This window comes from Delphinus delphis, chromosome 17 (genome assembly GCF_949987515.2).
Source record: "Delphinus delphis chromosome 17, mDelDel1.2, whole genome shotgun sequence".
NCBI lineage: Eukaryota > Metazoa > Chordata > Mammalia > Artiodactyla > Delphinidae > Delphinus > Delphinus delphis.
The window spans coordinates 47,507,695-47,534,381 of NC_082699.1; the positions used below are offsets into that span (position 1 = coordinate 47,507,695).

Below are 26,687 nucleotides of genomic sequence, written 5' to 3' on the forward strand. Positions count from 1 at the left end.
CTTGGTGACCTCCTTTAGTCCCTTCCTTTTTTTCATTTCTTTTTTTTTTAAACTAAAAAGCACTCTGGTTTAATTCTTATGTGTGTAACAAGGAAGTGAGTCAACATTTATTGAGAGTCCATTATGTGCCACGCAATGAACCACATGTTTTTATAATATTCCAAACATATAGAAACGTTTAGAGTAATAAACATGTGCCATGTATTTTCATCCATTATTTTATTTAATTCTAACTACCACTCTATGAGGTAGCTAGCTATTTTAGTTCCCATTTCTACAAGTGGATTATAAAATGGTTAAGTAACTTCCCAGGTAGTGAACATTGGAGCCAATATTCAAACCTCAGTCTGCTTGACCCCAAAGCCCATACTCTTCCATATAAAAACTGAAAAATTAGATTGGAAGATCATGTTATCACCCTCTAATATGTCAGAACAAAGTCCTCATCATCCTCATTGTCTTTGAGAGTATCTTGTGGATAGGGTCAGACACTTAGTGTCTTTCTTTATTCCTTTTAAGTTTTTTTTTTCTGAAAAACCTCATTATTTTAATTGCTCTCATATGTTGTGACAGCAGGTTCCTTTGTCAGCCATATCCTGTTCAGAATAAATAACCTGTGCTATGCCAGCATGATTTATTGCTGCTACTTCCTTTCTTTATGTTTTGAGTCATTTTATCCTAAAAGGATATAAAGTGTTTTAGACATGTGCAAATGCCTGAGTGACTAGAGCAGTTCACCTGGCTGCTTGGCTACCTGCCTGTGGACAGTGCTTCATTTGATAGCAGAGATGGTAGGAGAACAAATTAGGATTTTTAAACAGGACCAGTATACTGAATCCTATCACCATTTCTCCTCTAACTACCTCCACAGAGAATTTACGGGTTTCAAAGGATCAGAGCACATATACGTACAATGCTTCGAGCAATCTAAGTCACCGTGATGAGGACAGAAAGAGCAGGTTCCCTTGCTGAACAGGTGTTGCTAATTGTAAATCCCTTTTCTTGGGTACTTTGAAAATGGATTTTACATATCTATGTGTAAGATTAATCTTTAAACTGCCTATAAGCATAGGGTACACTGGATGGTTTCTTCTTTTTTAAACCAGGTGATATCTTAAAAATATTATATATATTTTATTATGAGAAAATAGAATTACATTAGAGAAGATTTGGAAAACAGAGGCAGGAATCTACCCACAATCTTGCTACTCTAATAAAAACAGTAATGATATTTTGATGTATTTCATGCTTGTCTTTAAAAAAATCTTATGCATTAAAAAAACAAAAAACTTAGAGCTAATCTTGCAGATAATATCTTAATGTCTCTTTTGGACCCAAGGCTGTATGATTTATAATGATGATGCCAAGGATTTTCAAAATGTGTATGTTTGTGTCATGGACTCATTTGTTGCCTTGTCCACTCTGAATTATTAATTCTTATAATTTACTATGGAAAAACAATTTTTCATTCTTCATGATTTATTTGGTTTTCTCAGTTATAAAAAGTAATGACCTTATTGTGAGCAATTTTTAGATTTTTGAGAAATGTGTTTTTCTCTATAAATCTCTAAAAATTAATGATAGTTTTTAAAAAATGTTTGATGCTATGGCAAATTACCATGTATTTTGGATTGTTTCTCTATATACAGACACTAAATGTATCATTTGTGGAATCAATTATTTTTGGTTTCCCTGATAGCACAATTAAGTCGTACTCATATTTTATTATGTAATTTAGGAAGCTAGAAACTGTAGAGAGCCATTTTCAGTCTTATTTTTGCTACCATATATATATGACCAAAATGTACATAGAGGTCTCAACCATGCATCCACTCCTTCTGATATTTTTGAATGTTTACTGTGTGCCTAGCATTGTTTAAAATTCTTGTCCCAAAGATGAATAAGACATAATCTCTGCTTTCAGGGGGCTCACTTACATAAAATCATTAGGACTTTATGTGCTACATTTAGTTAAAATAAATGTTTTGGATATATTGGTTTACTATTTTATTGATTTATTTTCAGTACATATACATAATATAATACAATGCAATATAATACAAAAGTTATAAAAATATGTTGTGAAAAGTTTCTTTTCCAAAACTTTTCCCCATTTATCTGTTGTTCTTTGGTAAGGAGAATATATTCATAGAAATGAAATGTAAATAATTTAAAGGCAGAGATACTTGAAAAAGTTTGAATTTAGTTTTGAAAAGGAAATTCAATTTTGAAAAGTGTACTTCCGTTTATTGAGTAACCACTATATGCCAGGCACTTTCCAAATATCTTAATTAATCGATCTAGTCTTGTCACAATTTTATTAATTACAAATGGAGGTTCAATGAAATAAAGTAAGTTACTCATGATCACATGAATATCAAGTAACATAGCTAAGAAATAGAAACTAGTTCTGTCTAAATTCTCCTGAGCCCATTCTCTTTGTTCATCAGCTATCTTACACAAATTAATGCTTTGGAATTTCAATTGAGTTTACATTAAAATGTTGTTGTTTTTCCCTCAGAAAATGGTTAGGAAATAGATTTTTACACTAAACTGATAATGATAAACTTGAGTAACTAGTGAAAGAAATTTGGGAAAAAATGTATGAAGAAAAGATTATAGTTTTTAAATGATACAGTCAATATTTCATTGCTTGTGTTAACATAAAAGAATAAATAAAAATCATTTTGTCTTGAATTTACATTCCATTATAGATTTACTGTCATCTATATATTTAACTTACAAAAACATTTACGTTTGCATTCCCTGAGTAAATACTGTGTGGCAGTGGGGGAACATCTTTTGGTGTTAGGAGGAGAACAATTTGGCACTGAAAAGTTGTCACATATATAGTCCAGATTAATTATGTAACTTTTGTCCACTAAATTTAATATGGAAAGGACTTCAGCATTCATTGACCATCACTTCATTGACTAACAGCTTGACAAACGTTCTTTTCCATTATTCATAAGCATAGTGGCTCATTTTTACAGACAAAGGTAGCAATAGCTAAGGTTCTGGAACCATCATTTCTAAAGCACTGATTTGTTTGCTGTGAGTAACATGCAAAAAAATTGGCCCATTTATAGGTGTATACAAATGTTAAAATGTTTGGCATTATATAGGGAGTTATGTGGTTATTAATGGAAATGTTCATATTTTTCCCCTGAATATGTCCAGATATTTTCATAGATCTTGTGGCAGAAAGTGCCTGGCCCATTTTAGGAACTGAAAGAAAGCCAGAGTGACTGAAGTACAGATTAAATGGGGATCATGGAGAGATGTGGGCAGATGGTGTAGCAGCTTTAAGTGCTGATGCAGAGGTAGAGGCAGAGGCAGCAAGAAAGTTTTTGGTCTCTATTCTGTCTTATTTCATTTTGTTTACATTTATATTAGAGAGTAGAAGTCTTTCACTATGTGGTCTCTTTTCTTTGCCCCTTCTCCCTTTTTTGTAATTCTGGTATTATAAATATTTGGTGGCTTGAGTTTTATTTTAATATCGTTTCATAATATCCTTAGCCTCCTCTTTCTTTAGACATTGGTTCCCTTCTAAGGTCAGTGATATAGCTGGGCTGCTTCCTTGAATTAGATTTCCCAGAGCAGGATCTTCCAGACTTTATGCTAGAGGACATATGCTTGGCTGCTAGTACCATGTTGTTAAGTTAGAGTCTGAACATTCATTATATAAGATTTTACTTATTTTCTCTGTGTTCAGTATATTGCTTTTGCCCTCATCTCTTCTGGTATCCCCTAGTTAATCCCTCTCTGTTTTACCCTCTCCAGAGAAGATGCTGTTAAGCTTCTGCTGAGGCTGGGGAGAGGCATGGAGTGAGTGCAGGAATTTGGGTCCTAATTTTGTTCTTAAAGAGACTTTCAACTTGATTTTAGTCCCCTTTTTACTCTTCACTTCTAGAGATAGCTGGTGTAGCCAATTTTTGTGACTAATGGGGTTCCAGGACGTTAATTTGCTTCTTTGCTTTCTTCACTGCTACTTTAAGATTCGGCTTTGTTGGGCCTGCTGAAGTCAGTTACCACTTGTCTGTCTGCTTTGCAGCTCAGTAAATTTTGCTACCATTGGATCTGTTAGAGTCCAGGGCAGGCTGCCCCAAAATATGCCTCAATGCATATTGATTATTTTGAATTAAAGTGACGTGAGAAACAGCTGGTGAGAAAAAAAAATGATGTTTAAAAAAATACTCTGAGCTGCCTCTTTCCCCCTAAAAGCAGGAAATAAACCTCCCATGTGAAGGTATCCTCGCTATACCAGGAGGGTAGAAAGAAAGCATCCTTATCAACAGTTAGGGAATTCAAGGCTAAGAGACCTGTATAAACAAATTTTATTACGTCTTCATGAGCCTGCAACTCCAAGCACAAGTCCTTTTGTTTTATTAAATCTTCGCAAATAATTGTTTCTTTGTCTAAAAATGATAAATACACAGCCTGCTTTCGTTACTTCAGAGGAACCATTTCTATGGGACCTTCATGCATATGAATTAAATAGTTTTTTTTCCTCCTGTTAATCTGTCTTATGTCAATTTAATTATTAGGCCATCCAAAAGAACTCAAGAGGAGTAGGGGGGAAATTTCCTCTCCTCCCTGACAGATCCTAACCCATTCCATTGATAAACAAACAAAACACTATTATTGTTTCTTTGGGATAGTTTTTGGGAGAGAATGAAACCAAATGCTTGTGTTCATAACTCCACTCTTGGTTAATCTAATAATTTGAGCATAATAACTCTGGTTTATTAATTATATTCTATCTATCTACCTATTATCATCATTGTCTTTATTCTTCTCTCCCTCCCTCTTTCCTTCTATCTATCTCTCTATCATCTATTTTTGTCTACTTGTTTTAGCAGTTTCTGAGATGGCTGTGTTTACATTTTCAGTTATAATTGCTGATTTTTCTGTTTATTCCTGTAGATCTGTTTATTGCTTGATGTATTTGGGTACATATATGAGTATGATGGATATATTTTATTTTGTTGTTTGTTTTATAGATACAGATAAGTAATTCTTTGTCCCCGTAACTGTTTGGTCAGCTATCAGTCAGGGTCCAGTCAGGAGATACAAAAATTTCAAAAGGGAAGTTTTCATATAACAAGTGAACTATTTACAGGGAATTAAGTGCTAAACAGGGATAAAAGAGAATGCCCTAGGACAGAAGGAGTACTCAAGGAAAGAATAAACTTGGAAGCCAGGGTCCCTCCTCAAGGCTGGATTCAGAACTTGTTGGAGAGGACGGAGTTGTAGCCCATTGGATAGTGGAGAGGGGTTTGTTAGGTTGCCCTGGGCCAGAGCTGGCCACTGTCAGTAGGAAGGATGGTGGGAGGAGAACCACAGTCTGGGGCTGGCAGGTTGAAAGCTTTCCACTTGGGTGCTTGGCAGGATGAGGGTGGTGGGCAGGTTACCAAGGGCCAGCACATTTGTAGGTGGGAAACCCTCAACTGGAGGCTATTGGGAGTGAAACTGCTTTCTGGGGTATTGATGAAGTTCACCAAAAATCTGCTTTGGGGGAGTACTGTTGAACTTTATGGGAAGTGGGCTGGGGTACTGGCTGACTTCGTAGAAAGCTGCTAGCAAGTCACCTGTGGAATGTGCTATTGAATTCTATGGGAAACTGGATGAACAGCCTCAGAAATCACTGGATATCCACTCTTGGGGGTCTCTGCTGAACTCACCACTGAGAAGCCAGTTGGGATTCCCATGGACCTTATTGGAAAGCTGCCCATGCAGTGCTGCTGACCTCTAGTTTTGTTCTTAGAGTGTTTGCCATTATCTTGAGACCCATAGTCATGCTTACTTACACACCCAAATATAGTGCAGAGCTTTGCTCTTCTTTGAAAGCATGAACAGACAGTACAAAGAAAAGGAAACACATAGTAAAATAAGTGCAAATTAAAATTTCAATAGAATTGATAAAGATTAAAAAGTTGGATACATTGTCTTGTTGAGGCTGTGGGAACGACATTCTCATACACTGTTAGTGGAAATAGAAATTAATACAACTTTAGAGAGGGCAATTTGGAATATTGAACAAAATTTGAAGTGTTCCTCAATTCTACCACAAGGAAATTATCCTAAAGTTATACTTGCACATATGCAATGTGACATGTACAAAAATATGTTTATAATAGCAGAAGTTTAGCTATAATCTGGTTAAATAAGTTGTGGCATATCCATAGAAAGTAATAATGAATTCATTAATATAAATGTGATAATTCTATATGCACCAATACAGAAAAAAATCCAAGATATATAAGTAAGATAAAATTAAGGTACAGACCATTTGTGTAAAAATCATATGTCTATATGATATCTGTCAGAATATATAGAAGAAAATGTTGCTAACAAGAACATGAAGCAGGAGGAAAGCAAACAGAAAGCACACATTGTGAAAAAACAGGAAAGTACACGTTCTTTCTCTTCCAGTCTTGTAGTCTCGCACTAGCACCTCCTAATGGTAGAGCCTACTATACGGCCAGCTGACAAAGCAGAAGTGGGTGGTGGGTGATATCATAGCATCAGAATCAGAGTCAAGTGTAGAGGGTAGGTTTGGAGCTGAGAAATAATAACTCAATAACTGGCACATCTTATCTGTTTCAGAACTCCGATCAGATGGTACATGTTTTCTAGTTTGTTGTTCTGCTTTTTAAGTTGTAGGCCACAGTAGATTCAGCCTGCCACAGTCATGATATATTATCCTTTTTATATTTTGCTGGATTCAGTTTGCTGATCGATTAAGGATTTTTGCATCTGTGCTTATAGAGGATGTTAGTCAGTAGTTCTCTTTTCTTGAATTGACTTTTCCTAGTTTTGGTATCAGAGTAATAATGCTGGCTTTACAAAACAAGACGGAAAGTGTTCTCTCTTCTGTTTTTGAAAGGTGTGATTTTGTGAAAGATCAATATCTGTGAAAGAATTTTTTTTTTTTTTTTTCGGTACGCAGGCGTCTCACTGTTGTGGCCTCTCCCGTTGCGGAGCACAGGCTCCAGATGCGCAGGCTCAGCAGCCATGGCTCACGGGCCCAGCCACTCCGCGGCATGTGGGATCTTCCCAGACCGGGGCACAAACCCATGTCCCCTGCAAAGGCAGGCGGACTCTCAACCACAGCGCCACCAGGGAAGCCCGACTCTAGCTATTTAGTAGTTTAGTAGTAGATTTAGTAGTTTTCTGGTAGTGTTTTTAGGGCTTTCTATGTATAGTATCATGTCATCTGCAAACAGTGACAGTTTAACTTCTTTTCCAATTTGGATTCCTTTTATTCTTTTTCTTCTCTGATTGCCATAGCTAGGACTTCCAAAACTATGTTGAATAAAAGTGGTGACATATGCACGTCTTTAGACTAATATTTTTGACTCTCAACTCAGCACTGCAGGCAGGGTCCATTCTAGCCTCCTCTCCTTGGTTATTTGTAACTTCTTTCTCTGATAGTGAGAAATCTGGGACTCATTATCAGCCATTCATTTACTTACTGTTCAACCCTGGCAAACATGTAGATACTATCAGAATTGCTAACCTGTGCAATGTGAAACAACTTTGCCAATTAGATTGCAGAATTTATATATAGTTCTTTTTTTGTCTTTAGCGTTACAGTTTTCTAAACTGTCCTTTCCTAATGTTACTTAGGACAGCAACTTCCCCCCCATCCCTGTCAGTGAGGTTATGTTATAAATTTTCCATACAGAGATTCATTTGTCACATTCTGCATTCCATCCTAGGATTCTCCTGTCCTTCTGATTGACATTTTAGAAATTTATATATATTAAGGTTTACTCTTTGTAACTTTTTTTTGTGTTTTTTTTTTTTCCTGTGGGTTTCGCAGTCATGTATACAGCAACACAGTATCATACAGAATAGTTTCAACAGTTTCCCTAAAAATTCTTCTGTACCTCTTTGTTGTTAACTCCTCCTGGATCTTAAGGGAAAAGCTTTTAGTTTCTCATCATTCAGTCTGATGTTAGCTGAAGGTTTTTTTGTTATCAAATTGAGGACATTTCCTCAATTCCTTATGTGTTAAGAGTTTTTATCGTGAATGGTTCTTGGATTTTGTCAAATGCGTTTTCTGCATCTGTTGATGTAGTCATATGATTTTTCTTCTTTAGCCTGTTGATGTGATAGATTACATGAACTGATTTTCGAATATTGAACCAGTGTACCTGGGATAAACCCAGCCTGGTCATGGCATGCAATTGTTTTTATACATTGTTGGATTCAATTTGCTAATATGTTGTTGAATATATTAGCATTTGATCATGAGAGATGTCATAATTTTCATTTATTTTAATGTCTTTGCCTAGTTTTCATATAAAGGTGATGCTGCTCTAAGAGAATGAGTTTTAAAAGTGTTCCCTTGACTTCCTTTTCTGGGAAATTGTAGAGGATTGGTATCATTTCCTCTTTAAATGTTTGGTAGAATTCACAGATGGAACTGTCTGGAACCTGGTGATTTCTGCTTTGCAAGGTTATTAGCTATCGATTCAATTTCTTTAGTAGATGTAGACCTATTCAGATTATCTGTTTCTCCCTGTGTGAACTTTTGTAGATTGTATCTTCCAAGAAAATGGTCCATTTCATCAAAGTTATTAAATTTCTGGGTATAGAATTCTTCTTAACATTTTAAAAATCAGTTTTAATGTCATGGAATCAGTAGTGATGGACTGTCTTTCATTTCTGTTATTAGTAATTTGTGGCTTCTCTCTTTTACTTGACTAATCTAGATAAGGGTTTATCATTTTATTGGTCTTTACAAAGAGGGAACTTTTGGTTTTGTTGATTTTTATCTGTTGATTTCATATTTTAAATTTCACTGATGTCTGCTCTAATTTTTTTTTTTGAAGAAAATAGGCTTATTAACTTAAAAGAACTTGAAACAAGTATTCGAAAGAAATTTGTGCCTTTATTAGAATGGCGTTAGGCTTTAAAAATGACTAATTTTGGTAATCAAATGATTCATTTTTTTGAATAAGAAATGACACTAGAACTGCAATACTGGTCCAACAGTCTTATTTTTACTTTTCCTTTAAAGCAAGAAACAGAATGAGAGTTAAACAGAAAGTACTGGCAGGCATCAGTTAATCCAAGATAATAGCTTCTTAGTTCCAAAAGCACTTGCAAAGAAAACCATGGGGGGACACAAGGTATGAAAGCAATTCATAATAACTGGAATCCCTTGAGCGGGTGTCTTCACCAAGTGTCATAGGCTACTTTTTGAATTTGTCCTTTACTTGGTCACTTTTTTCCCTCAAATACTAACTTGCCTGTGACTTTTCCCTGAAAGTGTAAAAAGTATGAAATACAAACAAGCTCTTGCATTGTACACTTAGAAGTGTACAATTCAAGCATTACAGAGCTATCTACATACCCTCAAATCTTGGCTAATTCAATAGTATAGAACCTATCAGGGCACAGAAAGAACTAACACCTGCTTCTTTTTGTTACACATACAATTCAAATATTGAATCTGAAGAAAAACATTTAATCATTTTGTCTCTCCTCTACATTCCCATGTTGATAAACTTACTAAAATATTCCTGTGTAATTTAGTTTGGTCTTATTATTTCAAGTCAGGGTTAAAACCTCAAAACCAGCCATCCAGACAAAAAAGGCAATCAGAAAGATTATTTCTTCCTCACTTCCCTAACCCCAGTGACTGTGAAGTTAATTTTATGACTTAACTCCAAACACTGGATAGTGATGACAAATGCTAGGCCCAATTTCTTCATAATCCTTTTTGGCGTGGCATACATGGTAGAATTCAGGCGTAGAAGCCAGCATGGATCCTCCAAACCACATTGCATGTGACTGCATTTTGGGTGTGATGACTTGTACATCAATAGGTTTTTGTGTCAGTCTACCACCACTCAGTTCCTCACTTAATTTCAGCCTGGCATCTCCAGTTCTTTTCAAATCTCTTTGCAAGTGATGTCCAAAGTCCCTGATCCAAAGTCCCTGAACATGGTTGAATATCCAGAGAGGACAATATTCTTGTTGAGAGGATCTATGACATCAGTAGGACAATTGTGATTATTTACTTCATCTACAACTTCTGAGATAGGTTGAGTAAAGCCTGGATTAGCAAACTCTAGATGAAAAAAATGTCACGTTCCAAGAATCTCTCAATAACCAACCCCAATGGAGAATTCTTTCTTTGAGATAACATTGATTCCAGTATACTGTTTAATCCACTTTGCTCCATCTGTGTCATACTTGTTAAATTCTTTGACCAAATCTGGGCAGGCATAACTATAGTGCTCCTTTAACGTTCCCAAGGATTTCTCTGATGGATTCTTACTTTTCCATCTCTCAGCAATTGTTGAATAAAATATGTTATATTACATACATGTAAAATATGTTATATTACATCCTGTGTTATATACACAGCTGTTATATTACAGCTGTGCTTAATACAGCTGTCAATTACATACCCTTCAGCCACAGGGATGACATGGGTGACACTGTCTCCACTGTCTATTACTGTATTGCTCTAATTTTTATTATTTCTTTTCTTCTGCTTGTTTTAGATTTAATTTACTCTTTTCCCCCCCAGTTTCCTAAGGTGGAAGTTTATTTTATAGATTTTAGATCTTTCTTTTTTCCCTAACATATGCATCCAATGCTAGAAATTTCCATCAAAGCACATATTTAGCTGCATCTTGCAAATTTTGATACATTTTTATTTTCACTTCAGGTGAAATACATTCATAATATTTCAAATTTCTTTTGAGAATTCTTTGACCCTTGTGTTATTTAGAAATGTATTGTTTAATCTCCAGATATTTTTGGATTTCCTACTACTGTTCCGTAATTGATTTCTAGTTTAATTTGACTGTGAACTCAAAGCGTACTTTGTATAATTTGTATTCTTTTAAGTTTGTTGAAGAGTGTATTATGGCTTAGAATGTGGTCTGTCTTGGTGAATATTCCATATGAGTTTGAGAATAATGTGTATTCTGCTGTTATTGGATGAAGTACTATAGAATGTCAGTTAGATCTGTTTTATTGATGATGCTATTCAGTTCAGCTATATCCTTGCTGATTTTCTGCCTACTGGATTTGTCAGTTACTGATAGAAGTGTGATGTCTTTAACTGTAATAAAGGATTTGTATATTTCTTGTGCCTCTTGTATTTTGACATTTTTTTTCCTCTTGTATTTTGATATTCTATTGTTAGGCTCTGCAAATTAAGGATTATTATGTGTTCTTGGGAAACTCACCCCTTTATCATTATGGAGTGCCCCTCTTTATCTTTGATAATTTTCCTTGCTCTGAAGGTCACTGTCTGAAATTAATGTAGATTCTCCAGCTCTCTTTTTATTAGTGTTAGCATGGTATATCTTTCTTCATGACTTTACTGTGTCTTTCTATTTAAAGTGGTTTCTTGTAGAAAACACATTGTTGGTGCTCTCTCTCTCTTTATTTTTTTGTGTACTTTGACAGTTTCTACCTTTTAATTGGTCAATTTAGATCATTCACATTTAAAATGATGATTGATATAATTGGATTAATAGCTATCATATTTGTAACTGTTCCAATCATTGCCTTTGTTCTTTGTTTACTTTAGAGTTCAGCATTTTATATGATTTGATTCCATTTTCTCTCCTCACTTTGCATATGAATTATACTTCCTTTTTTAAAAATAGTATGTTTTAGTGGTTGCTGAAGAGTTTGCAACTGATTCAATAATTTATAACTAATCCAAGCCCTACTTTCAGATAACACTATACCACCTCAGGGGTAGTATAAGTACTTTATAAAAGAGTATTCCTAATTTTCCCCTCTTGTACGTTGAAAGTTGGTATCATTCATTTCACTTATCCCTAAGCTATAATCATCAAATGCAATGTTACTACTATTATTTTGAACAAACTTAGATCAATTAAGAATAAGAAAAAGAAAAGATTTTATTTTGCCCTCATTTATTCCTTCACTAATGCTCTTCCTATTTTTTATATAGATGTTTCCAACTTATATCATTTTCTTCTGCCTTTTTTTACACTCTTTGCAAGGCAGGTCTATTGATGACAAACTCCCTCAATTTTTCTTTGTCTGAGTAGGTATATTTCTCCTTCACTTTTGAAGTGAATAATTGCACTGGACACAGAATTCTAGGTTGGTGGGGTTTTTTTCTTTCAACAATTCAGATATTTTATTCCACTTTCTTTTTGCTTGCATGGTTTCTGAAGAGAAGTCCAAAGTAATTCTTATGTTTGTTTCTCTGTAGGTAAGGTGTTTGTCTTCTTTCTGGCTTCTGTCAGAATTTCCTCTTTGTCTTTGGTTTTCTGCAGTTTGAATAGGATTTGCGTAGGTGTAAAAGATTTTTTTTATATTAATTCTGCTTGGTGTTCCTCATGCTTCCTAGATCTGTGGCTTGGAGTCTGTCATTAATTTTGGAAAATTCTCAGTCATTATTACTTCAAGTTTCTTCTGTTCCTTTCTTTCTTCTCCTTCCAGCATTCCCATTGCATGTATATTATACCTTTTTGTAATTATCCCACAGTTCTTGGTCATTCTGTTCCATCTTTTTCTTTCTTTTCTCTCTGTGCCTTTCAGTTTTAGAAGTTTTTATTGACATATCTTCAAGTTCATCTATTCTTTCTCAGCTGAGTGTAGTCTACTGATGAGTCCATCACAGGCATTCTTCATTTTTGTTACAGTGTTATTTATCTCTAGAGCTTCCTTTTGATTCTTTCTTAAACAATTTATTTCTCTGCTCACAGTACCCATCTGTTCTTGCATGTTGTACACTTTTTCCATTAGCATCTTTAACATATTAACTGTATTTATTTTGCCCAATTCCAGTTCTCTGCCTTATCTGAGTCTGTTTCTGATATGTGCTTTGTCTCTTCAGACTGTTTTTTCTTGCCTTTAGAATGCCTTGTATTTTTTGTTGAAAGCTAGACAAGGTTTATTGGATAAAAGGAATGTAGTTAGATAGCCCAGTAGATAGTCCTTTAGTGTGGCAGATTTTATATTTATCTGGCAGTGTTTAGTAATTGGTGTAGCTGTGGTGTCAGAGGCTAAAAATTTCCTCTATTGTCCTTAAATTTTTTCCAATTTTTTTTTTGTGGTAAGGTATACAAACATAAAATATTCCATCTTAACCACTTTTAAGTGTATAGTTCAGTTTCACTAAATACATTCATAATGTATTTATGCATTAATGCATTACTACCAACCATCTCAAGAATGCTTTCATGTTGTAAATGTGTCATACACCATGACCAAGTGGGAATTATCCCAGTGATACAAGGATGGCTCAATTAGCTGTGAATCAGTGTGATCACATAAATCAATGTGATACACCACGTTAACAAATTGAAGAATAAAAATCATATGATAATTTTACTAGATGCAGAAAAAGCTTTCAACAAAATTCAGCATCCATTTATGATAAAAACTCTCAACCATGTGGGTATAGAGGGAAGATACTGCAAGATAATAACTGCTATATATGACAAACCCACAGCTAACACATCATACTCAGTGATGAAAAGTTGAAATCATTTTCCTCTAAGATCAAGAACAAGACAAGGACGCCTACTCTCACTACTTTATTCAACATAGTATTGGAAGTCCTAGCCACCGCAATCAGACAAGAAAAAGAAATAAAAGAAAATCCAGATCGGAAAGGAAGAAGTAAAACTATCACTGTTTGCAAATGACATGATACTATATATAGAAAATCCTAAAGATGTCACCAGAAAACTATTAAAACTCATCATTGAATTCAGTAATGTTGCAGGGTACAAAATTAATATATAGAAATCTGTCATGTTTCTATACACTAACAAAGAACTATCAGGGAAATTAAGAAAACAATCCCATTTACAATTGTATCAAAATGAATAAAATAGCTAGGAATAAGTCTAACCAAGGACATAAAAGACCTGTACTAAGAAAACTATGACATTGATGGAAAAAATTGAAGATGACACAAACAAATGGAAAGACATACTTGCTCATGTATTGGAAGAATATTGTTAAAATGACCATACTACTCAAGGCAATCTACAGATTCAGTACAGTTCTCATCAAAATACCAATGACATTTTTAACAGAACTAGAATAAATAATTCTAATTTTTGTATGGAAACACCAAAAACTCCAAATAGTCAAAACAATGTTGAGAAAGAAGAACAAAGCTGGAGATATCACAGTCCCTGATTTCTTCTAAGAATTTTACAGTTTTAAGTATTAAATTTAGGTCTTTGATTGATTTTGAGTTAATATTTACATATGATATTAAGCAAGGATCTAACTTCATTCTTTTTCATGTGGATAACCAAATTTTCCAGCACCATTGTTGAAAAGCCTGTCCTTTCCTCATGGAATGGTCTTGGCACACTTGTCAAAATCCAGTTGACTTTATGTATATATGGCATTTATTTCTGGGCTCTCTATTGTATTCCGTTGGTCTATGTCTGTCTTAATGCCAGTACCACACTGATTACTGTACCTTTGTTGTAAGTTTTGGAATCAGGAAGTGTGATTCCTGTAGCTTTGTTCTTACTTTTCAAGATTATTTTGGCTATTTGGGCTCCCTTGAGATTCCATATGAATTAAGGATGACTTTTTGTATTTTGGCAAAAACATCATTGGGATTTTGATAAGGACTGCATTGAATCTATAGATTGCTTTGTGTAGTATTTAGATATTGATCTGTGGTTTTCTTTTCATGTAGCATCTTTGTGTAGCTTTGGTATTATGGTATTGGTGATCTCAAACAATGTGTTAGGGAGTGTACCTTCCTCTTAAATTTTTGGGAAAGTTAGAGAAGGATTGGTATTAGTTCATTTCTGGTATTAGTTCATGCTTGGTAGAATTCACCAGTGAAGGCATCAGGTCTAGAGCTTTTCTTTGTTGAGATTTTTGATTAATGATTCAATCTTTTTACTAGTTAGAGGCCTATTCAGATTTTCTATTTCTTTGTGATTTCCTGGTATGTTTTGTGTTTGTAGGAATTTGTTCATTTCATCTAGGCTGTCCAATTTGTTGGCATAAAGTTGTTATAGTACTCTCATATTCCTTTTTATTTCTGTAGAACAGTAGTAGTGTTATCACTTCCATTTATGATTTTAGTAATTTGGTTCTTTTCTCCTTTTTTCTTAGGCCATCTAACAAAATTTTTCGTTTTGTTAATCTTTTCAAAGAACTAACTTTTAGTTTCATTGAGTTTCTCTATTGTATTTTTTCTATTTCATTTATCTCTGCTGTAATTTTTATTATTCCTTTCTTCTGGTGGCTTTGGGTTAATTTGTGTTTCTTTTTCTAGTTTCATAAGTGCAAAATTAGGCTTTAGCTTTAAGGTCTTTCTTGTTTTTTAATGTATGGATTGGCCAAAGAGTTTCTTCAGGTTTTTTTTGTATCACCTTACGGAAAACCCCAAATGAACTTTTTGGCCAAGCCAGTAATTGTTTATAGCTATAAATTTCTTGCTTTGCACTGCTTAACCACATCCCATAAATTTTGGTACATTTTTTTGTTTTGTTTTGTTTTCATTTGTCTCTGAGTATTTTCTAATTTCCCTTGTATTTTCTTTTACCCATTGTTTTTAAAGTATATGTTGTTTAATTTCTACAAATTTGTGATTTCTCTAGTTTTCCATTTCTCACATTATCCTGTTGTGTTTGAAGAACATATTATGGTGGCCAAAAATTTCATTCGGGTTTTTCCATACAATCATATGGAAACACCCGAATGAACCTTTGGCCACTCCAGTACTTTATGTGATGTCTACATTTTAAAGTCTACTGAGACTTAATTAGTGGCCTGACATATGGTCTCTCCTGGAAGGTGTCCCATTTCCACTCGAGAAGAATGTGTTTCCTGTTCTTGTTGGGTATTGTATTCTATATGTTTGTTTGACTTAGTTGGTTTATTGTGTCTTGGTGTGGGTCTCTTTGATTTCATCTTTTGGGGAATTTGTTCATTGTCTTTAATGTTTATATTAATGTATTTCATCAAATTTCAGAAAATTTCAGCCATTATTTCTTCAAATATTCTTTCTCCTCCTCTGGAATTCCCACATCAAACCAATGTCTGCTTAGTGGTGTCCCACAAGTCCCTTAGACTGTCTTTTCTTCAATCTGTTTTCTTTCTGTTCTTCAGATTCAGTACTTTTCATTGTTTCATCATCAAGTTCACTGATTATTTCTCTTCCCTCCTCAAATCTGCCTCTGCATCCTTCTAGTGAATTTTTCATGTCCGTTTTTGTACTTTTTTGGGAAGGGGGAAACTTTTCTGGTCTAATAATTGACACAAGGCAGATTAACAGAAAAAAAAATTAATTTGTATGCACAGAGGTCTCATAGAAATGGAACACCTGAAGTGACCAAGGCAGGCTGTTTATAAAAAAAAAATTAATTTTAGATAAAGAAACAATCATTTGTGAAGATTTAACAAAGGGGCTTGTACTTGTGGTAACAGACTAATGAAGAAGTCACACAGATTTTTTAATACAGCTTTCTTAGCCTTGAACTTCTTAATTCTGTTGATAAGGATGCTTTCTGTACTTTGGGTATGGGGGGATACTTTCACACTGGAGATTTCTTTCTTGCTTTCAGGGGGAAAGAGAAGGATCAGAGTGTTGTTTTCTTTTAAGTATTGTTTTTTTATCTTCTCACCGACTGATCTCAAGTAACTTTAATTCAAAATAATCTATATGCCATTGTGGCGTGTCTTGGGGTAGCCTACTCTCAGTCCCAACAACTTTCAGTCCAGAATCCTTTTTGGGTTCTTTTTAGGTTTTCTGTCTCTTTATTGGTATTTCCATTTTGTTCACACATTGTTTTCTTGACTTTCTCTACATTGTCAGTTCTTTGAGCATTTTGAAGATGATAGTTTTATTTTTTATTTTAAATTTTTTAAAATTAATTTTTATTGGAGTATAGTTGCTTTACAATGTTGTGTTAGTTTCCACTGTACAGCAAAATGAATCAGCTATACATATACATATATCTCCTCTTTTTTGGATTTCCTTCCCATTTAGGTCACTATAGTGCATTAAGTAGAGTTCCTTGTGCTATATAGTATGTTCTCATTAATTACCTATTTTATATATAGTATCAATAGTGTATATGTGTCAATTCCAATCTCCCAATTCCTCCCCCCAACCCCACCAATGTTCTTTTAAAGTCTTTGTCTAATAGATATGCCAGGTGTTTTTCAGGGACAGTTTTTGTTGTTCCTTTTTTTCCTTTGAGTGGCCCATACTTTCTGTTTCTCAGTATGCCTTGTGACTTTTTTGTTGGAAACTGGACATTTGAATCTAAATATGTGGTAACTCTGGAGATCAGATTCTCACCTTTCACTAAGTTTTATTATTTTCTGTTATTGTTTTTATTTTATTTTATTCTTTTGTGTTGTAGGCTGTCTCTGTGCTGAGGATCAGGTTGTGTTATAAACTTAAGGTCTTTTCTGAACCTGTTCCTTTCCCTGGGCAAATATGGTGACTTTCTGTTTTCTCTCATATACGCAGTTGCTTTTAAATGTTTCAGTCTTTAATGTCTGGCTTCTAAAAGGAGAAAAATAGAAAAACAAAGGTTGGTGGGGGGGAAATGCCCAGGCTCTTTAAAAATATCCTGGAAGTCACCTTAGCCAAAGGGGGAGGGGCTTGCAACAATGGGGGGATTGCAACAACAATGGTCACTTACCTCTTTGTAGGGACCTCTGAGATGAGAAGCAGTAATCAGGGATCAGAGCACAAATACGATATTTGGAGGACAGTGTCTTTTTTACCCACTCTTGCTCCTGCAAACTGTGTATAGGTTGCTCCGAGAACAGGTAAACAGCTACCTTCCATGGAGCAGGGTGGTAGGGGATGGGTAACTGCCACTATGCTAAGAGCGCAAATTGACTGAAATTAACAGCAAGGTACAGTCCAAGCCTTCTTCTGAAGTTGAAAGCCTCCAGTAGACTCCAGATTTCCAAATTAGTTATGTCAGACAGATTGTGTAGGTTGGGGGGGCAGATTTCTGTTGCTTTCTACTTTGTCATCTTCCAAAATCCTCTCTTCTATTGTCTTTACTTTTGTCTTTCTTTCTGTTTTGTGTTTGCCTAGAGACTTCTTACTAAATAGTGTTTAAAGCTTGCAGTTGTTATAGTTGTAATCCTGTTATTATTCAGGAACTCTAATGATTTGGTGGGAAGGTGTTGCTACAGGACAAGCATTCAACAGTCCTATAATTAGGTCTTATTCTTCTAGTGTGCCTGAGTTAGGTATTTGCCTTCCGCCATGCTGAAGGCTGGAGGGAGCTGTAGTTTGGTATTGTCCTTCTCCCACATAAAAGGCTAGAGGGTGATATAATAGGTAATTACCTTCCACAGGCTTGTTTGGTTTTGGTAAAATGCCAGTTGGTTAGGCTCTGGTAAAATATTTCCCCTTGAGTTTAGGATTGTTAAAAAGAGCAGAGGGCTCTGGGAGTATTTCAAAATGGTTTCTTTCCCTTCCTCCTGCTTGATGGAGGAGGAAATTTTTCTCCGATCTTCACAGTGAGCAACTGGTATGGCTTTTGGAGATAAAATTTATGGAAGTATGGTAGTATGCCCCAAACTGGGACTCCTTGGAATTTTAAACTCTCAATCTAGTCCACAGTGAGTCTCCAGCTATTGGCCAATTATAGTTAAAAGTATTCCAACAGACAATGGCCCCAGGTGTGGGCTTCTGCTCCTGGGCCTGTACTCTTGGTAAACTGTGATAGTCTGGATCCACTTGTTTGTTTCTCTAGTTTTCATGGCAACAGTTTGCCTGCTCTATGACCTAAATTCTTTGATGACTCTAAGAAGAGCTATTGATTTTCGGTTTGTTCAGCTTTTTTCTTGTAAGGGTGGGAGTGATGATTTCCAAGCGTTTTATGTATCTTATTGGAAACTGGAAGCCCCTCGTACACTTTCTGGAATGCAGGAATGTAGGAGTTCATTGTCAATAATGTTAATGTATTGTCAAAAAAATATATAATTACTTTTTAATATTACCAGTTCTTTTTTTTTTTTTTTTTACCAGTTCTTAAATTATTATCTCAACATGAATTTTAATTATGGTCTGATACTTTGAGGTTTGATTTTATCTAACATATTGGACAAAAGAAGAAAATTTTTATACTCTTGATTTAAAGACAAGATAAATATTTTTACCACCGTATTTATGACACATATTTTATTTGGGAAGCTGATGTAAATGTTTGTATATTTCACATATAGATATTTTACAAAGCCCAGAAATAATTTCTGAACTGGTAATTTAAATTTTTATGTCTATTAATATTTTCAAGTACAGATTTTGAAATTAGAAACTGACTTATGATTAATATAAATTTGTTTATGGTAAAAACTTTTGTCACTAATTAAGAGCAAATATGATTCCTTGTCGAGAATCACCCAGGACTTCTTTAACAAATATCTTCTCCTCTTTTATGTATTCATTTAAATATTTTTGTTTATCATGCATATTATTTGGTGAAGGATACTCTTGAATTGTTCTCCATTTTGATGAGCTGGTATGGTAATTTTTCTTTGTCATTATCTATATGGGTACTGTTTTGTTCTAAAACGTTAAGAGATTTTTGTATCTTATTCTCAAAGAAATAACATGATAAGTTTTCTAGGTAGAATCCATTGTCACTATAGTTTGCTTGTATTTGTGTGTTTCTATATTTGGTGCTAAATATAATATTTTACTATTAATCCCTTATATCTCTATTTAAATACTAAATGATGCGGCTTTAGCTCTAGGTCAAAACTATTGTACTTTTTGAAGTTTATGCAGAGAACATGGGATATTCTTTTTTAGTTAATATAGAGAAATATAAATACCAATTATATTCATTGGGACACAAAAATGTATAAGGGTATACATTTTCATTTATTGCTTATATCATTTAAAATAATAACACACTGAAAAAATCAATTTAATCTAAAGAGAATTTAATTTACAATGTTAATATAATTCCCTAATGAAAGTCCTAGATTTTGGTGACTCATTTTAGTTACCAATTCTTAGTCTTTCTTTGGGAAAGTAAAAGCTAATCAACTGATCACTGAGTCATAAGTTTATCTCTCAGGACCAGTCCCAGGCAAAGTGTGGGAAGCCACATTTCAGAGGCATCACCATCCTTGTGTTTTATCTTTCTCCACCTTTTAAATATCCAGTGCTATTTCAGTGAAACACCGAGTTGATTATAGGTTAAATGCATTTTTAGTCTGTTATAGTTATATGAATAATTTACTTTAGCTTATGAATATTTTAAATTTAGTATACATAATTATTTTAGTAGCTATTTTTAGGTATTAGATGCATAATCCCCCAATTCCTTTATCTGTTCCTTTGTGAAGTAAATGAATCCATTTGTAAGGCTTTTAAAATACATTTATAAAACCCTACATTTTATTTAAAATATTTATGCCTTTACTTCAATTTATATTAAGGAAGAAATTTTAAAAATAAAGAAGAAATCTGTTTATCTTCTGTAGACCAAATGTAACTGTGTTTAATATAATACTTTAAAATAATTATTTTAAATGCTTCAATATCAATATTAATGCAAATATGCAGAAAACTTGAGGACCAAATCATGGAATCATTAGGACAGGAGTAGAATTTTAATATCAGCCCTCTATTAAGAACAAATAATTCAACTTTTCCTTTTTGTGTCAAATTAATTCAAATGTATAATTCCAATTTATAGCAAAACATTAAGCTTTTCTATGTAACAAACCTCATTTTTCATTTTTATATGACCACAGATCTGTAGATAGAAATTTCTTCCTAGTACAGTGCACTCAGTTGTGCAAACTTATCTTTTTAGGGTCAAAGAAGAGCACAAACCACAACTGACACAGTAAGTAAATGTATTAAGAGTTCAGTAGGCTTGACTTCTGTACCTTTGCCACATTCTGCTTTCTGCACCTTGGATGGTATTAGCTTACACTAATACTGGATAGGCTGCAGCTAGTGTGTCTTCTGCTTTTTGACTCTCTGGCTTGTAAGAGAGCTGCCTGCAGCTTCTTACTTCATCTACATACTGACTAGATGTAGTTTTTTGCTGCCTGCTTGTGGACTGGTTAAGTATTCAAACTTAATTTCCCTATATTCTGACTGCCTGGATGATAATTGGAGCTCATATTTCCATTGGCTGTAGCTTTTGTGCCTGTGTATTTTTATTAGTATGGATAAGAAAACATTTGACCATTTGTTTTATTCATTTGGTTATTCAGTCACATTATTTGCTTATTTAAACAGGTGGTTTCCCTTTAGTGGGATCACTGAACTGGTAAATAACGTTCTCCAGCCCCAGCAAAAACAACAAAATGAAAAGGAGCCCCAGACGTAAGTAAGCTGATCTGTACAGACTAAATATTATCTCTAATAGCATAACATACTGAAGAGTATGTATTAAAATACTGCCCTTGGAATAACATTCCTCAGAAATGAAAATTGTTAGGTTATGAGTTTGATATTTTCACCTTTGATACTTCATATCCCATGGAAATATTAAAAGAAAACAAGGATAATTTATAGGGTAGTAAGAACGAAGAGGTAATTCTCCCCCCAACTTTAGTATAAATTATATAAACTGTATTTATCCAGTAAAATATCTTTCTCCAATATGCAGTATATTCCAAAGTATATTTCTTTCAAAAATAATTCCAGAAGACATTAAGAGGTATTTACCCCCCAATTCAATCTTTGGTCAAGTAGTTTTGGAAGGGTTCTTTTAAAAAAGGTTAAGAAGGTTTCTTTATTGTTATACTTCTGAGTGTCTAAATATGCTCCAAGGTATTAGAACATACAATATTAACTAAATTTATGTGACTATTGAATCCTGTTTTCACTGAATATTTCATTAGGTTATGAAACATAATTTGGGAAATCCAGCAATTTATTATCACATTGGTCTGAAACATTAAAAAATGTCAATTCCATTTATTTCAGTTATTAGTAGATTAAAATACACTCTTTAAGAAGTTGTTCATACTTGTATCTTTTTATCTTTGTGCAAGAAATATTATTTATGTTGTAAAGTGCAAGTTTCTTTGAGAATGTGAGAAAGATTGCATAGATTTAAATTCCACACTCCCCATGATAACTGCCGTCTTACTCAGAAATGCTCTTACCAGTCAGCCTCTGCACTTCATAAAAGTAGGAATTATGTCTATGGAGTAGATAGTTTGGTTGTATGAATGGGTAGATTGAAAAGTGACATGAGCTCTAGGAGAGAACAAGAATAACTGCCAGGAGCCTTAAGATGAAACATTCAGAAAAACATTCACATTTTGCCTTTAATGAAAATAGAAGATAATGTCTTTTTGTTTTGTTATTATTGAGGGTAATCCCTCATCCATTTTATGTTACCTTGTATGCATTTTATTTTAAATTTGGTCAGTGTTTCATTTTCAACTGAAGTAAAACTGTATTGTGATATGCTTCTCCTACTAGCTGATAATGTATTTCTACGGTTGGAATTGTTGCTGTATTTAAGCCAGTTGAAGTCAAGACCCGTATTTGTCTTGTCTACATTCTATCCTTGACATGTAGCAGAGTGACTGATCCATGGTAGGAACTCAATAAATGCGTCTTCACAACTGATTTTACATGTTTTACGCTTTTATGATGTAAGAATACTGTGTCCCAAGGAATAGAAATAAATTCAATAATCTTTCTCTAATCAGCAAAAATTGTATTAAAATTGCACACAATGTCATTGTTTTGCTGATTTTTCTCTAAGGCACTGAAACATAATAAGGTAGTAAAATCAATAGCAAAATATAACTAGATGCGACTTTGTCTCAATTTTAAATGATGTCAGTTATGTATCTTGTTTGTAGGTTTTAGAAAATAATCAGGATTGTTATGTTATTTAGTAGATTACAGTGGACATTAAATAAAATAGATGTTTTGTTAGTAACTTTAAAAAGCGATCACTGATTATTGAAACAAAATGACATTTGACTGGGATAAACAAAGATCAAGGCAAATTTGAAAAGCAATAGCTTTATTTCAATAATAAATATAATATAGTTTGCCTTGATTTTCGGCTAGGAAGATTGTAGGAGAAAAGACTAGTACTTTCCGATATTTTAAAAATTAATTCCAAATTAATAACTATTATTTCCATTAATGTTTCTTGGACAACTAATTCATTCTTCTTGTTCTGTGATTTATACAATTAAAAAAATCAGAACTAATAAGTTCTCTTAATAGCTACTTTCTTCATCTTACAATCTTATTGTGCTGAAGATTTTCTGATATATAATTTTCTAGGAGCTTTCCTTTTATCTTTCTGATCCACAGGTCGGGGTACTTCTGAATCTTCTCCTTTAATTCATCTTCTCTTTGATCAGAGTCTAGGACTTCTTATTTCTGAATCACCTCATTTGTTTCTCTCTTTGACTACCATTTGAGAAAGATAACATCCTATCTGCTTACTTTCTATTCACTCACCTATTAAATTATTTTGGAGAGTTGAATTCTAGGTATTCATTTTAATTTATAAATGTTAAAAAGTAGGACTTATGCTTTTCATATTCTGTATGAACGTTTTCACAGTAGAATAACTAAGTAAATATTCTGTCAGATAGTATTTAAAAATCTAATATTTCCTGAACAGTAGTTTCATTTTAATGAATTTCTATAAATCCCATGTTGTGATTTTCAAAGCTTTAATAATGTAGGTTCTTTGAGGTCTGTATTTTTGGAATTTGTTTATTTCATAGTTTTTTTTAAATGTAACAGGAATGTAATTTTGAACTTTGAATGTAATGTAATTTTGATTTCAGTAATTTATGTAAAAATATAGGTATACGTAGAACAAAGTATCCCATTTTGACTTTCCATAAGTACTGAGGCATAGAAAATGGATTGAGCCGATTTTCAGTTGTCAGTTCATTCATCTTTGCAGAAATTGCTTAATATACAAATTAAATAATTTTAAATTCTTTTCTTTCTTTCACTATTTTTTCACATTAATATTAAAATGAGGGAAAATTGTCTATAAAGATAATATAATATAGGTTATATGTAGGGTGTAAATGAGTCTTTGGGTAATTAAAATGGGCATATTAGGAAAAAATGATAAATGCTATTTAATGCAACTGTTATTTTAACTTGGTGTTGCCAATATGTAGCATAACATCAAAGGTAAGTTTTTTTAATACAGATTAATTAAACCAATCAATTGGATTAGTTTGATTTTGAATTTTCATGTAATAACTGTTTTATTCATGTTGTGACATGTTAAATAATAAATGTACTTTTGAGGGCTTCCCTGGTGGCGCAGTGGTTGAGAATCCACCTGCCGATGCAGGGGACATGAGTTCGTGCCCCGGTCCGGGAAGATCCCACATGCCGCAGAATGGCTGGGCCTGTGAGCCATGGCCGCTAAGCCTGCGTGTCCGGAGCCTGTGCTCCGCAACGGGAAAGGCCACAACAGTGAGAGGCCCGCATACCTCCCCTCCCCAAAAAATGTACTTTTGAAATATTAGGAAAATCTAAAATTTGAAATATTGGAATGAGATGGCCACTAATATAGTAATCCTCTGATAATGAGGTATTTTAATAGGAAAACGATGCTAAGGGGAAGCGTGTTAGCATAGACAAATCATAGGTGAAAGTTTTTAGGTAGCAAAGGGTTTGAGAGACACAAAGAAGACTAGTGTGGCTGTAATATAGTGGACAAGAGGGAGTGCGACAGGCAGTGAGGTTCTGAAGGTAGGACTCAGACAGGACATTGTTTCTCTAGAGAGTGAGAAGGAGTTTGGATCTGAATGTCAGTATAAAGGGAAGATACTGAAAAGTTTTAAACATGGGAGTCACATAATTTAATTTATGTATAAAAATCTGGCTGTTCTATGAGTAGAGTGAGTGAGGATGGAGGTTGCGAGAGTAATGAGGAGGCTTTTGTGAAGGACTTGGCTAGAGATTATGATGACTTGGACCAGGCTGATGATACTGAAGATGGAGGGAAGTGGATTGGGGATATATTTGGAGGTTGAAATGACATGATTTGTTAGTGGAGTAGATTTAGAAGAAGTTAGTAAGGAGGATGAGAGAACCAAAGAGGACTGCCAGAATTCTGATTGGAAGAACTCATTGGGTGGTGATACCATTAACTATGATCAAGAAGGGGAAAGGATGAACAGATTAGAGGTAGAAACTAAAACTGAAGTTTTAAATTTTTAAAGTTTAAGATGCTAATAAGTTAACCAGCTTTGAAGGAGAGATATGGATTAGCTGCAGATATAACTTTCAGAGTTGTCAGTATAATGCATAAAACTAGAAGAGGAGACAAGATGATGTAGGGAGAGAGTATGTGATGAAGAGCAGATAAGAAGGTCCAAGACTTAGCCCTGAAAATTCTCACACTGTGCATGGTACTAGGCATCCAGAGATAAAAGGACTATGGTTCCTGCTCTCAAATATTTCATATTCAAGAGGGAAAACATGCTGATAAGTAATTAAAAACAATGTGGTGGAGACTTCTGGTTTCCTTTTTGACATAGAGTTTGGAAGCTGTCACTCCCATCCTTACAATGAGAAAAATGCTGAACAAACTGAAAATCAACAACTCTTCTTAGATCCCAGAAAATTGAGGACACAGGACAAATCAATGCCCTGACAACTGAAAGAAGAGGTGAATAAAGAGAATCACAGCTTCCTGGGAGCAGAAACCACCGGAGCTAGGAGCTGGTAGGAAATTGAGGAAATACTGAAGGCTGAGTGTGGACTAACTTGAGTTAAAAATTCTTGGAAATCCACCTTTAGGGGATCCCCCACCCCAGTTTTATAAGCTTTACCCCCATGAACTCTACCAAGTTCTCAAGGTAAAGATCAGTGAAAAATTCCCTCATACTTTCACCGGGGGGATGGGAAAATTAACCATTTTGACATACTCCCAGAGATTTTCATTCTCAAAGGAAACTACTTTACCAGAGCCTAACCAACATGAGAGTAGAGAAATACCCAATTATTGTCCCCCTAACCTTCCTGTCTCTCCAAAACAGGAAAAGAAGCTGAGAAGCACTTGTGACAGTCACAGCCCAGGGGCACTAGCCCATGAAAAGACTAAGACTTATTTATAGGATTATAGAATGCTTCTCTTCCAAGTGTCAGTTTAGGGATCTAGGCTGCTTCCATCTTGTTGGCAAGCCAATTAGAACACATAGCTACCAGGACTGCTGCATCAGAGGAAGAGAGAGAGAATGGAAAACTCACATTTATTCTTTTTTTTTTTGAAGAAATAGAGACATTTTAAATTATTGTCAGTGATTACAAAATCTATCTCTTAATAATTGATAGAACAAGTAGACAGAAAAATCAGTAAGTATACAGAAGACCTGAACAATACTATCAACCAACTGAATGGAATGAATTTTTTTAGAACATTTCTACTCAACAACAGCAGAATACTCATTCTCTTAAAGTACACACAGAAATTTTACAAAATAGAACATATTCTATGAGCCATAAAACGTCTCAATAAATTTAAAAGAATTCAACCATAAAACTATGTGCTATGACCAAAATTATATTAGTTATTAATAACAGAAAGGTATCTTAAAACTTCTCAAATGTTTGGAAACTATTATGTAATCCATGTTTCAAAGGAAAAAAAAAGGAAATTCGTATATATTTTGAACAGAAATAAATGAAAATACAGCATATTAATATTTGGGAGATGAAGCTGAGG

The 26,687-nt window shown here is 34.1% G+C and overlaps 1 protein-coding gene and 1 pseudogene across 1 annotated transcript in view; one reads left to right on the forward strand and one right to left on the reverse strand.

Annotated features, from left to right (window-relative positions):
* RIMS2 (regulating synaptic membrane exocytosis 2) overlaps positions 1-26,687 on the forward strand; it is a 609,946-nt gene that overhangs the window by 144,669 nt on the left and 438,590 nt on the right. The window contains exons 9-10 of the mRNA XM_059995029.1: positions 20,808-20,840; positions 21,242-21,328. Coding sequence (XP_059851012.1) covers positions 20,808-20,840; positions 21,242-21,328 — 120 coding nt within the window. The remainder of the gene's footprint in view (positions 1-20,807; positions 20,841-21,241; positions 21,329-26,687) is intronic.
* On the reverse strand, positions 9,670-16,207 carry LOC132413385 (actin-related protein 3 pseudogene; annotated as a pseudogene).